Here is a 13,975-nt window from a genome sequence, read left to right as displayed (position 1 = left end):
CCCTCGTATATACGTGTATATATACCCTCGTATATACGTGTATATATACCCTTGTATATACCCTCGTATATACGTGTATATATACCCTTGTATATACCCTCGTATGTACCTGTACCTATATCCTCGTATGTACCTGTACCTATACCCTCGTATCTACCTGTACCTATACCCTCGTATCTACCTGTACCTATACCCTCGTATCTACCCCCTTGTATATACCCTCGTATCTACCTTCGTATGTACCTGTATCTATACCCTCGTATATACGTGTATATATACCCTTGTATATACCCTCGTATGTACCTGTATCTATACCCTCGTATATACCCCTGTATGTACCTGTATCTATACCCTCGTATATACCCCTGTATGTACCTGTATCTATACCCTCGTATATACGTGTATATATACCCTTGTATATACCCTTGTATGTACCTGTATCTATACCCTCGTATATACGTGTATATATACCCTCGTATATACGTGTGTATATATACCCTTGTATATATACCCTCGTATATACCTGTATCTATACCCTTGTATGTTGTAGTATCACTTCTGACCAGCGGTGGGAGCAATCAGCACTCCTAGTTTTTCCCGGATGTTCGGCCGTCTGTTTCCATGTAAACCAACTGGGTCAGAGGTCACACGGCGATGGTTAACACCAGAGTCCGACCGATACTCGATGTCTGAGACACAAATACCAGAATAAAAATAACTGATCATGAAACATTCACCGACACAAACATGTTTGGCAAGAATCCCTCGGATTTATAAAACACGCTCTCTGCTGGACAAACTGTGGAACTCTCAGATTGTGACAAGCTGCTATCAGCGGTGTGACGTATCGGTCGGGCTCCGGTAACGACTGGCAGTCAGGCCTGGTTGTGGCTGACAGGAAGCATTAATTGGGGGGGTTAATTTAATTTAATTATTATTTTAAATCCCGAGCCAGATGTTTTATTTACAGCAGCAGGTTTCCTCCTGTTTAAAAATAAACTCTGTTCAACGTATTTACAGAATGGAAAAAAATCAACATGCAGTTTAAATCACACGTGTGTGTGTGTGTGTGTGTGTGTGTGTGTGTGTGTGTGTGTGTGTTCTTCACGTGTACGATGGCGTATGTACAGACGGTGGAGACGACCTCTCCTCTCCCGCTCCCTGTTATCTGGAGAGGCAGCTGGGAGGGGGGGAGGGGGGAGACCTCAGTCCTTAGTGGCAGCGTACTGGGCGGGGCTCTCAGGTAGCGGCCTCCTGTGCGTCCCCGCCCTCATCCACCTGGTTGGTCTTCCCCAGCGTCTTCAGCTTGGTGAGCAGCTCGCCGAACGTCTCCTTCACGCCTTTCTCCAGCAGCCAGCCGTCGCTCTCGCACTCTGGGTTCTCTGGGTCCTCCATCGACTCCAGAGCCGTGCTGAGGTACTTTAACCCCGCCATGTCCACGGACTGACCACACACAGAAACACACACACAGACGGGGTTAGTATGGTAGTAACCTGGTTCCTGCTCAGTGACTGAGGAGGTTCTGCTGTTAGGCCAAGTTCAGCCGCAACAAATGTTTATTTCAACGTAAGCGGTGGTGCCTTGAACACCCTGTTCTGTACTCAAGTGCATCAATGGCGCCATCGGGGGAGGGGCTCTGTCACTTTAAGAGACCTTTCCATAGTTTGTTCGAGATGTATATCAGTTACCCCCTTGGTGTGACAGATCACCATGTTTATTTTAAGAGGGGCCTCCGATTCATCCATGTAGATGCTATCACGTTTCTGAAATTGTGATTGGTTAAGGGGCGGGACTAACAGGCAGAGCCTGTCGGAGTAACGAAGCCGGTCAGCCTGCAGCAGCGACTGTGTGTTTTCTGGAGTCTGTAATCATGAGTCAGCTTGTTCCGGTGAATGTTTTGTTCTTTGCAGTCGGTGGACTCCCACAAATAAAAGCTGGATATTTGTCTTTTTAAGGAAAGTTGTGTATTTGAGGAACACATACAGACACGTGACACATTAAAACAGGGTCTTATGGAACTCAAAATGTCAACTGGACTGGTTTTAGTCTACAGACAACTAGTAACATAAACAGTAAAATAAGAAACCAAAGTTTATCAGCTAGTCTTTAAACTGCACGATAGAATTTCTGAAGTTCAGAAATGGCTTTTGGTTTCAGTGTTCCACCCCAGGATTTCCAGTGGCCCCATCTGACCACCCCTAGGAACATTTTCTGGGTGCCTTGGAGCCCACTGCACAACGTTTCACAACGTTTCACAAATAAACAGGTTGTTCGACCCGGAAACGCAGCAAGCGGTGCAAAACATTTTGAGAGTGAACTCGTCCCCGCTCCCTCAGGTGGGAAAACCACTGACCAATCAGAGCTTTGTAGGCGGGACTAAGAACGGGGACATGGTCTTCCTGGCCGAGATGTTTTCAGCTGCTCATGAAAACGTACTATCTCCAGCTGTCGTCTCAGGCGCAGTTAAAACCAACTTATTCTCTAACCTCGTCGTCTCCCCTCACTCTCAGACGGGTGTTATTTATGGACAGTATATAAAATACTCCTCCTCATGTACTCCGTGTTGCTGCTTATTCCAGCCTGAGATGACAACATCAGGGAAACAAAGTCCCACCGATCTTGAAGAAGTTTGTTGTGACCTCTTGTTTATGTGGAGGCTGCTGCTGATTGGTCCTCTGAACTGATCACAAACTGCAGGAACAGGTCTGAGACCAGTGAGGACCGAGTGATTGAGTTCAGGATGTAGTTTCTAAATCCGATCTGTCGTGACTCCTCAGGTCAAACTTGTTGTTTTGACCCACATAACGAATCACTTTTCACCCTCATCCCGATCTTCCCAGAATGCAACCTGTTGCTGCCATGGGAAGATTAACCCACCCAGAATAGTTCCTGATCCTCGGTGAACCTGACCACCGTGTGGCATCACAGCACGCCGCCACCTCAGCACCCGATCCAACGCCGAGTCCTGAGTCACAGCAGCGGGAGTCTCCCCGTACGTCAAACAAACCCCGAACACACATGAAAGCAAAGAACTCTAACGTGAAACCCGATCCACAGTCCTGAACACAGATAACAAAGTTAGAAATGTATTGCAAAGTGGGGAAACACATTTTTCCACATTTTAAAATGTGCGGGATTTAAAATGGAGTCTGGGCTCCTGCTCCTTCAGCGCTAACGCTAATCACCCGCTAACCAATTATGCTGTTAACCCGGTGCGTGGGGTAATGCCTGGGTCAGTTTACTGCAGGTGTGCTGCGATTATCGGCAGATTAGAGGTTATCCTGCATTCACCTCCAGGAGAAAGTCCTCAGAGATTAACGAGCATCAGGCGAGATCCAGATTTAGCTCTAACGTTTCACCTTGTTAGCTCTTTTTTTTTTTTTTACAAAAACTCCTGCTGCCCCTTTAACCAGCCCCGCCCCCCTGGCCTTCCTGTCCAATCGGATGCTTTCGCTCACCACGGACTGTGTAAAGATTCACGACGTGACAGCTCCTGAAAAACCTTCTCCCAAAGATGCTTTCTGTCACGTTAGCTCGTTCTTATCAATTTAAAGAACGAGGAAGTTAATTTGTGCATCAGTGTGTGCACCGTTCACAGCACGATATATACAGCACACACGTCACCCATCAGCAGTGTCGGGAGGAACAAAACTAACGCACAATAATGTGTTGCTTTTTGCTGTAACGCAGTAATATAACGCATTACTAAAAGAAAATCAGTAATATTAAACCCGTTACAATCTCAGTAACGTGCGCTACAACGCATTTTAACCCAAAATGAAGAGGTGTTTTGTTTTTTTAATAATTCACCAACACAGAGAAACATTTTGGCAGCAGAAAAACAAATCCATGAGTAAAAGAGTAAGGTTATTTCCTGCTGCTGGAATCCGATGGTCGACACTGTAGGCAGGGTGCAAACTACGGGGGAGCTCGGCTCCTCTTAACAAGACGGCAGCTCCCCTGATGGATCATGGGTAAATAGATTTCTGTAGGCTGTGTGTTTGTGCTTTAATGAATTACTTTCCTGATCAGAGAGTGTGCTGTCAGCTCATCATGAGCTCGTGTGTAAATGTGCACAGCGTCTGTTGAGACGGGTCATCCTATTTCACCCCCCACCCCCCCGCGGATGTAACTCTGCACATCACAAGAACATCAGAATAATGCGCCCATTTAACAGCAGTGAAAGGAACTCAAGAGTAACTCAAGAGTGTAAAGCCTCACAACTCAGACAGTAATACTGTAATACAACTAATTACTCCCAAATGACAGTAAGTAGTAATCTATAATGTAGTACATTTTGGGAGTAACTGGCCCAACACTGATCGTCAGGAAGAAACGGTTGTAAGAAAATAAGTAAAGCTTGTAAATCAATAAATACATGACAAATAGGCAATAAACAATAAAAAGATTTCGTTAAAATAGATCAAGAAATAAATCGATTCACACACACATTCGTCCGTACAGATGAATGAGTAAATCATCCATTCATGGTTCTGAAGGCTCTCACGAGCACGGAGCAAAGGACTTCATTAGATTTGTTTTAGAATTATTTATATTCCTTTTATTGTTTACTTATGTTTTCTAAAACCAGAAACCGGCTCAGTCTGGTGCAAAAACAAATCCATATACTGTGTACTACCATGGAACACAGTATGCAGTATGTTGTCAGTAGGATGTAGTAGGCGGTTCTGAATACAGCCATTCCCTTGGTACGCCATCAGTGGATTGTCTGCTAGCGTGTGGTGAAGGTCTAAGTCATCAACAAGTGGCTGGAAAACAAAAAAAGATCCAACCAACACCACGAATCAGATCTCACCACCTTCAGCCAACCGTACTTTTAGTGAAATCCTCTTCTTCTCTTTGTTGCTGAGAGTTAGATACCAGAGACCACTCGCATGTTTGTCCGGCAAGATGGCTAGCTTAGCTTAGCATAAAGACAGATACCACCCCTATGTCTGTACGGTAAGATGGTGTTAACCAGGGGGCTTTAGAGGTGCTGGTTGGTGGATTCTGTTCCCTTTGGAAAGACATGCTAGCTGTTTCCCCCTGTGTCCAGTCTTTATGCTAAGCTAACCAGCTGCTGGCTGTAGCTTCATATTTAGCATACAGACACGAGAGTGGCATCAGCCTAAACATGTGACTCTCAGAGAGAAGAGGAGGATTTCACTAAATATTGAACCGTTTCTTTAAGAGACAGTGGGGCCCCGGCTGGATGCCCATTGGCTGAACCGGACTGTGGGCGGAGCCTTACCTCCAGGATGATGGTGACGATGAGGAACGCCCCGATGCTGTTCATCATGCCACTGAAGTAGGAGAAGAGGGCCTCGCGGCAGCCCCGGGTCCAGATGTTGAGCTCCTCGATGCGGTGGTCGTAGTCGTAGTGGGCAGAGTTATTGGTCAGGTGATGCTGGATGCAGGGCCGCGGGGACCCGGGGTTACAGCAGCTGAAAGGGACGCTGTCCATCAGGTACTTCCCCTCCACGTTACTGAGGACACGACTGCAGGACAAAGACAGAGTTCAAATGTACTGGACTCTACAGGGAGGACAGAGATCAGACACACTGCCTGGCTGCCTGGCCTCTCAGGTCCCTGGACCTGAGACCATGGTTCTCATAGTTTGCACTTTTTGTTAGTTTTATTTTAGTTTAGTTTTAATTAGTTTTCGGTGTGTACGTTTTAGTGGCATCTAGTGGTGAAGGTTGTGAATTGCAACCAACAGCTCAGTCACCCCTCTCTTTGAAAGCGAGCAGGAGAAGTTACGGTGGTCGACACGCTCTGTCGGCTCTTGTGCTAAATAATATGTGTGGTTCTTCATTTGTCTAAATTTCACTTCTAACAAACCAGACGACTACGACCACTACCACTACCACTGCTACTACATATTCATCGTAGTGCTGCAACGCGCTCTGGAGAGCAGTTTTTCCATTTGGGCTACTGTTGAAACATGGCGGTGCAACATGGGTCCTTCCATGTAAGAGGAGCCGCGGTGTCTGTAGATAGAAATGTCTCATTCTAAGGTAATAAAAACATAACGGTTCATTGTGTAAGGTCTTTATACACCACTGAAAACTGATCTTAAATTGCATTTCTGTCAGTAGATGCTCAGAAATATCACACACTGGAGCTTTAATGCAGGTTTGTACTGTGGGACCGCTTTCTCCTGACTTTTGCCGCCATGAAGCCAGACGAGGGGCGTGGGCTAAAAACTAGAAGATAGATTTCATATCCACCCAGAATACTAGCAGCTTCCTGGTCTAACTGGGGTTTAAAGGTACAGTGTGTGAGTACTGAGACCAGAGAGGCAGCAAGCAGGGCTGCAATTTCACATCTAACTACCAATGAGTGAACGATTATCCAGAACGTGGATCCAACCGTTTTGACTTTTCGGTTTGATCTGACATTCTGTGAGTTTATTTTCTTTATCAGATTAAAAAAGAGGGGGTTTGTGTGACGTAGTGGACTAAAACTATCTGAGTTGTCTATCTGACTAGCTGGTTAGCATGCTAACTTCAGTCTGACTATCTTGTTTAGCTTTAAAATTAAAGATCTTTAAGTGACGTTTGGTTCTGGGACCACTTTGTGATGTCGAGGGCGGGACCTGATAGTGACTGACAGGAATAGGCACTGGGCGTGGCCTGTGGAAATATCTTTTAAGTGCATTAACAGAAACACGCAAACACGCTTCAGCCTGCAGACGTATTTCTGACAGTCAGCTGGTGAAAACGCTCGATCACATCTGATCATCTCGTGTGTTTGGAATGATCTCAGCTTCTGTCAGAAATGTGTTTTTCACCTCTCAACCTTCTCTGGTGAGGGAATCAAGCGCTCCCTCAGCCGCTCGGTTTGTTTAACCTTGTCATGTTGGGGTGGAAATCAGATCCTGTCAGATTATGGACTTAAGGAGGAGAAGCTGGTACATCGACCTCCTGCACGCTAACTTTTACCTCCTTAATTCCCTCATTCATCCTCCTCTGACCCCTTTTAGCAAAACTCTCTGTGATTCAGCTGGAAAACACTCCTGAACCAGGCTTTTCTCTGATCCCAGTACAGTTCAGAGAAACTTTCCACAAAGTTGAAAATGAAAGGTAACTGCAAACTGGAACAACCTGATCAAGGGTCAGTTTAATGAACTACTGATGGTTCACTCAAAGTTTGTGTTCCTCTGCATTTCAGTGTAAAGTGATTTATTTTACATATTTTCATTATGGATTGAGCTGTTGATCCTTTTTTTGGAGTCTTTACTGAGACGGGAAACAGAACATGATGGTGTAGAAGATGGACTCAGTTTGATAAATAACTGATGATTGATTTGTTTTCTGATGAACTAACTGATAAACGGTAAGTCTGCAGGTGCAGGACCGGCTCTGTGTACTCACTCTTTGACCAGGTCGTTGCTCATGTCCAGGTAGCGGTTGCTGATCCACTGCACCTCGAACCAGTCCCTGAAGTTGTTGTTGCCGCAGCAGCGGAACTCGATCTGCGTCATGTCCAGAGTCCTCTTCATGAAGCAGCGTCCCGGCGTGTCCGTGTCCTTGTAGAACTTGATGCTGTTCTTCAGGCCCTCGGCCAGCGTCAGGTACACGGCGAACTGCATGAGGAAGCAGAGCAGCGCCGTCAGCAGCAGCAGCGCGTTGAAGCCGCAGCACAGCATCAGGTACGTCCTCAGCATCGGCTTCCACTTGGCGAACTTGATGGGGTCCAGAGAGTCATGGCACACCTTTCCTCCGAAGGCGTTGACCCCGCAGGCCAACAAGCCCATCAGGATCAGCAGGTTGGGCACTAAGTGGCTCTCGTTGTTGTCCATCATCTCGCTCCTCTTCCGCAGCTCGATCTTGAAGAAGATGCCGAGGCTGAAGAGGAAGATCCCCACGATGACCGAGAGCCAGTAGATCATCCACAGACCCTGAGCCAGCTTCACCCGCTTCTGCAGGTTGAACTTCACCGGCATGAACGGCATGTTAAGCTCTTGGTACGATCAAACACTAACAGGAATCAACGATCACTAAAGGTCAGGTATCAAGAAGAAAACAGTTCCGTCACAGTTTGACAGGTTTATTCCGTTCCAGAAAGAAGCAACTGAACGCGACTTGGCCAGAACTCCAGAGGTTTCAAACCCATAATGCCGAGCTGCAGGTCAGGACAGTCCATAATGCTGGGGGGGCAGAGGGGTCTGCCATCAAACCACAATCGAATATTCACATAAAACCCGTCAGATCGGCTCGCGGCTCCTCACCACTGAGATTTTCCTGCAGAAGAAAGCGTTGAGGTGTGAATGTGAGCGAGCTGCGACTCGTCATCCTAAACCTCCGACCGGCTCTGATCCCATTAACGGCAGATCAGCTGCTGCCTCTAATCCCCCGATTTACTGCTAATTGGTTTGATGTTAAGCGGCAGCTTCCTCCTCTCGGCCTGCCACAGCTCAGAGTTCAGTTCTGCTGACAGACCTGTGTCGCCTCGCTGCAGGTGTGCAGCAGGACTGATGACCGTCCACTCAGCAAAGAAGAAACCAGAAACTTCCTGTAAGGACGATGACGGAAGTGGGAACAATCACATGGCGTCAGAGTAACATTACAACGCGTCTGCAGAGATCCAGAGGACCGACTGTTAGAACCACTCTGCAGATTTCTTCTTCTGTCACAAGTGATTCAGCAGAGCGAAAATCCTCCAGACCGTCTGACAGCAGCAAAAACCGATCACTGTAACGGTATCACGATACGGCAACAGTAAAATTAAGAATGATTTAAATAAGCAAAACGCTTTTATTTGGAAAACTTGCAGCCTCCCACAAGTTCCAAACAGAAAAACGAAAGTTTTTCAGAATTAAAGCTTTTCTCCAAAAAACCCATGAGCCTCAGCTGCTGTTGCCATGCAACCAGTCTGTGGTGTGAATCAGAGCGTGGAGACGTGAGAACACTTCGACGTTACTGAATTCAACCAAAGTTAACTCCAAAATAAAAGTGAACTGATTTAAGCTGCAGATCATAAACGTTTTCTCAACAGCGTCACCTTTAGCTTCCACCTGCCGTTTGCAGAGCTCTGCGATTGGGTGGCTCTTAATCAAATGCACTCTGGGAGTCGTGGTTGACTTCTGTTCTTTTTTTTAAATCAAAGAAACTTATTTATTTGAAAAAATCATTTGAAGACATTTGGGTCCTTCCAGCCTGATGGATGGTACCGTTCCTCAGTCTGGTGGAGGGCCCGGAGGCTCCGGTACCTTCTCCCAGATGGCAGGAGAGTGAAGAGGCTGAGTGAGGGCTGGGGCTGCTGTAGGTGTCCTGGACGGACGGGAGGGAGGTACCGATGATCCTTCCTGCTGCGTTCACCATGCGCTGCAGGGTGTTCTGTTGTTTTGCAGTGCAGCTGGTCAGGATACTTACAGGATAAGAAACAGGAACCAAACTGACTCCTCCTACTTTACAGTTCACCTAAAATAAACTTCATCCTCAGTTTACTGAGACAAAGGGACTACGTTTCCTTTCATTTGAACATCCTCCCTGAAAAAACAGCATTTGAATGATGAACTCTGGTTATTACACAGTGGAGCAGTGCTAACCGTTGCCCCACAGTGCCGCTCATCATAACGAGAGAACAGTTCAGTTCTTTAGAGGTTCTGGGAGACGCCCTTCGTGTTTCCACACCCATAAATCTGTGCGACCTCGCCTGTGGCTACTGATGTGCAATACCTAAAATATAATTTTCCATTGCACCTTCTGATCTGTAAGCACAGGGGTGTAGGAGCGACTTTGAACCTGGGGGGGACCCTGAAATGCTAGGGAGGTTCGGGGGCATAAACCCCCGATTTATTTTTAAATAAATCCCTTAAATTCTCATTTCAAATGACTTTTGAAAACAGAATGTGCTTATTAGTGTGGCTGAAAGAGGGTCTTTGTAGTGACAGAAGATGGAGAATGGACTGGAGAGGGGAGATCATGAGAACTCGAAGAGGGTCAGAGAGATAGAGTATAATATAACTAGAACAAAACCGATTAACCAATAGGTAATGTAGCCACAGTACAAATGTATTTAGTTATCCTGACGTTACACCTGTGAGCTGTGATGTTTCCTGTGTCTCACCTGGCCCTGACTCTCCCTGCAACAAACGTTTGTGAACACAGAACTGTCTTCAATGCAACTCTGATGACATGCTGTTGGCCTAACAAAGTCTTTTACTACGTGAGTTTTAGAATTTACTATGTCTACTAGCTATCCATACAACTTACAAGCTCAACCTCCTCAGTGTTTTCTACTCCTCTGTCCTCTTAAATACTGCAGGATGCTCGTCTCTGTGTGAACATTTTGACCTCTTTTCATTTGTTTATGGACACGTAGAAGAGACACATGCACATCTCCAGGCACAGGTTTTTAAGGTCAAGGATGGTCAATGACGGAGGCAAAAAAGTGGCCCAGGAGTTTGTCCCTGGTCAGCCTGCTCTCCAGACAAAGCATCTGTCGGGCCCTCTGGGTCTTTAGAGACATTTATTCCTGCATTCTTGAGAATTTTATGCAAGTAGAGAAAATAACTAAATGAAGCTTTAAAATACATTTTCAAAACTAGAAACTCCTCAGTAGCACTCCTAAAGTCCAGAAATCAACTGAGCTGAGCCCCTGAGTAGATAAATAAATAAGCCATTTCATCATCATCACGCTCACCATAAACTGCTGCTCTGACTCTGTTCTGCTGTTGCCCTCATCTCTGCTGTCTGTCTCATGTTCACCATGTCAGCGTTAGTACTGCTGCCGCTGGCCAGTGGCGGGTTGAGTACTCAAAATCTTTACTCAAAAAAAAGTACAATTACTCAAGTAAAAGAAAAAAATGACAAACCTACCCATGTATAAGCAGTGTTGGGCAGTAGCGTCGCTATTTTCTGGATCAAATAGCTTTCCAATAACAAAGCTCTTTTATTGGCCGAGTAGCGCGGTAGCGTCCACGCACCCTACATGTTCTCAAGCATTTCTGAAGGATCAGTAGGTGATGCCACCGCCGCACACGGACCTGGATGTACAGAAGCGCTTCCTGTGACGGTGACATCACATACCGATCCTTGGGCTGATGTCTGTGTCTTTACTGCAGGGGAACAAAGACACGCACGACTGAGTTTACTTTCTACTGTGTTACTGTAACAGCTCTTGTGAGAAGGATAAGGGTCCAGCCGGGACAGCTCTTCCTCTGGTGAGGAAACTTTGAAATATAGTGGCAGAATCTTGTTTCCATGAGACGAGACATCTCTCTCACAATTCCATTCAAATTAGCTTTACTGGCATGAATCTGTAACAATATTGCCAAAGCATCATACAAACTACATAAAAACAATCAACCGCATACATTTCCTTAAACAAGGAATTAAAGCGTAAAGTAATTAAAGTGTAAAAAAAATTATATATTAAAAATTTAAATAAAATTAATTTTAAATGAATGAACAGTAACGTGTGTGTGTATGTTATTAGACATGTTGTTGTAATGATGTTATAATAATAATAATAATAATAATAATAATAATAATAATAATAAAAATAAATAAATAAATAAAGATATCAGTATCAAATGTAAAAACAAAACAATTACTAAAATATCAAACAAATATAAAAATAATTATTTGACATTCTGGCATTTCTCCCAGTAAATAGTGTGTCTTGGGAAATGTTTGCAAAGTGTTTTTGTCTTGTGTAGTGTTTTATATTTAGGGCATGAGGTTAGAAAGTGCAGCTCTGTCTCTACCTGTCCTCTGAGTCTCTACCTGTCCTCTGTCTCTAACTGTCCCCTGTCTCTACCTGTCCTCTGAGTTTCTACCTGTCCCCTGTCTCTACCTGTCCTCTGTCACACTCTTGTGGTAGCCAGCTCTGTCTGGCGACCCTTTTTTATGGCCAGGCTGTGTTCACTCAGTCTGTATGTTGTCAACATTTTGCTTAGTTTAGGACATTTTATTGTACTCAGGTCATTTGCCAGTGTGAATTCTCTTTTTAGGGTCAGATAACATTGTAATTTACTTTGTGTTTGGTAATTGGAATATATATTTTAATGTTTCTTTTTATTGCATAGAAAGCTCTCCTTGCTTTGTCCCTCAGATTTTTAACAGCCATGTTGAAGTTCCCTGTGTATGTAATGTTGAGGCCAAGGTAAGTGTAGTTTTTTTGTGTTTTGTAATTTAGTGGTGTCTAAATAGAAATTGTGTGTAACCTGATCTCTGCATTGTTTCTGAAAGATCATTCTCTTAGTCTTTGCTGTGTTTACTGTCAGGGCCCAGGTCTGACAGAATCTCTGAAGGAGGTTAAGGTGCTGCTGCAAACCTTCTTTAGTAGGTGAGAGCAACACTAAGTCATCTGCATACAGCAGACCTCTGATCTCTGTGTCGTTCAGGAGGAGGCCAGGTGCCGTGGAACTCTAATTGGTTTGCTAATTCATTGATTATAGATTGAAGAGAATTGGTCTGAGATTGCATCCCTGCCTCACTCCCGGCCCTGGGAGAAGAACGCTGTTTGTTTGTTTCCAATCTTTATGGCACATTCATATGTTTTTCATCCAATGTCACTTTCAAGTAGCCTATAGAAAAGATGCCAGATGGAATCAACAAAACAGGCATATACCTTTCTTTTCTTAATGTTTAATTCTTGATCAATTAGAGTCTGGAGGGTAAATATATGGTCTGTGGTGCGGCAATTTGGCATTTATGCAGAATATTGTGGTTATCAACAAAGTTGACAAGTCGTTTATTAATGATGTTGCAGAATATTTTCCCAGGTTACTGGATACACATATTCCTCTGTAGTTATTTGGGTCATATTTATCTCCGGATTTATGAATTGGGGTTATTAAACCTTTGTTCCAGATGTCTGGAAAAGTTCCAGTTGCTAGAATAGTATTGAATAGTTTTAGTATATTTGATTTTATGGTCTGAGTATTTGATCATTTCGTTGAGGATTCCATCAATACCACAAGCCTTTTTTCCTTTCAGGGACTGGATGACTTCTATAATCTAGAGGGTTTTGGTTGTTTTTTATCACCGCCTCCAGAGTTTTCCATTTCGTGAATATCTTGTACTGATCATCATTTTTTGTAATATTACTGTATAATTCACTAAAGTGATTAATCAAAGTATTTCCATCTTGGATTGCCAGTTCATCCTGCTGGGTTTTGTTTAGGTTGTTCCATTTCTCCCAGAACTGGCTGTTTTGCATTCAGTGTCAAACCATTTGTTATTGTTCATTTGTTGAGGTTTTGGTTTGGAGGCTTTCAAATTAGACAATGAAGCCAAATGATGAAATATTGAATTGATTTTGTCCACAGCAGAATTTACACCAGAATTATTCTGGGGAAATGTTTCAGTTAGAAATAAATGAGTTAAATCATGTATGTTTTGATTTTCCAGTGCCTTTTGGTACGCCCCCCATGCTGTCTGGGGTCCATCTGTATGGGTATGTGCTGTTAAACAGTTCACAGGCACTAGGGGCCCCAGACTTACATTAAATTTATTCATTTAGCTGACGCTTCTATCCAAAGCAACTTACAATTGCTATTTATGTCAGAGGTCACACGCCTCTGGAGCAACGAGGGGTTAAGTGTCTTGCTCAGGGACACAATGGTGGAGGAGTCACAGTGGGGGATTGAACCCGGGTCTCTCACACCAAAGGCATGGTCTTGTCCATTGCGTCATCACCTCAGGTAGTGATTTTGTTGTGGGAGGGGTGTGAGGGGGCTGACTGTGAAAGCTCTCATTGTATCTAGATCTGTAATGAAATTATCTACCGTACTACTGCCAAGACCTGAGCTGTAAGTGTAGCGACCCAGAGAGTCCCCTCGTAGCCCGCCGTCGACTCTGTACGGACCCAGAGAGTCCCCTCGTAGCCCGCCGTCGACCCTGTACAGACCCAGAGAGTCCCCTCGTAGCCCGCCGTAGACTCTGTACGGACCCAGAGAGTCCCCTCGTAGCCCGCCGTTGACTCTGTACGGACCCAGAGAGTCCCCTCGTAGCCCGCCGTC

General features: G+C 44.8%; 1 protein-coding gene across 1 annotated transcript; it reads right to left on the bottom strand.

The window, feature by feature from the left end:
- Positions 1-513: 513 nt before the first annotated feature.
- On the bottom strand, positions 514-8,067 carry LOC123980538 (peripherin-2-like). The gene is made up of 3 exons (XM_046064972.1): positions 7,377-8,067; positions 5,252-5,498; positions 514-1,443 (listed from the first exon to the last, which is right to left on the bottom strand). The coding sequence occupies exons 1-3, from the start codon at positions 7,955-7,957 to the stop codon at positions 1,240-1,242; spliced, it is 1,032 nt and encodes a 343-aa protein (XP_045920928.1). The 5' UTR covers positions 7,958-8,067; the 3' UTR covers positions 514-1,239.
- Positions 8,068-13,975: the final 5,908 nt, after the last annotated feature.

Source organism: Micropterus dolomieu, linkage group LG12, assembly GCF_021292245.1.
Source record: "Micropterus dolomieu isolate WLL.071019.BEF.003 ecotype Adirondacks linkage group LG12, ASM2129224v1, whole genome shotgun sequence".
NCBI classification, from domain to species: domain Eukaryota; kingdom Metazoa; phylum Chordata; class Actinopteri; order Centrarchiformes; family Centrarchidae; genus Micropterus; species Micropterus dolomieu.
This window is presented reverse-complemented; position numbering and strand designations above follow the sequence as displayed.

Coding starts and splice junctions, on each gene's coding strand:
- LOC123980538 (XM_046064972.1), bottom strand. CDS start 7,957: ATGCCGTTCATGCCGGTGAAGTTCAACCTGCAGAAGCGGGTGAAGCTG. Junction 5,499..7,376: donor AGCAACGACCTGGTCAAAGA/GTGAGTACACAG, acceptor TTTGTCCTGCAG/TCGTGTCCTCAGTAACGTGG. Junction 1,444..5,251: donor TCGTCACCATCATCCTGGAG/GTAAGGCTCCGC, acceptor GTGTGTGGTCAG/TCCGTGGACATGGCGGGGTT.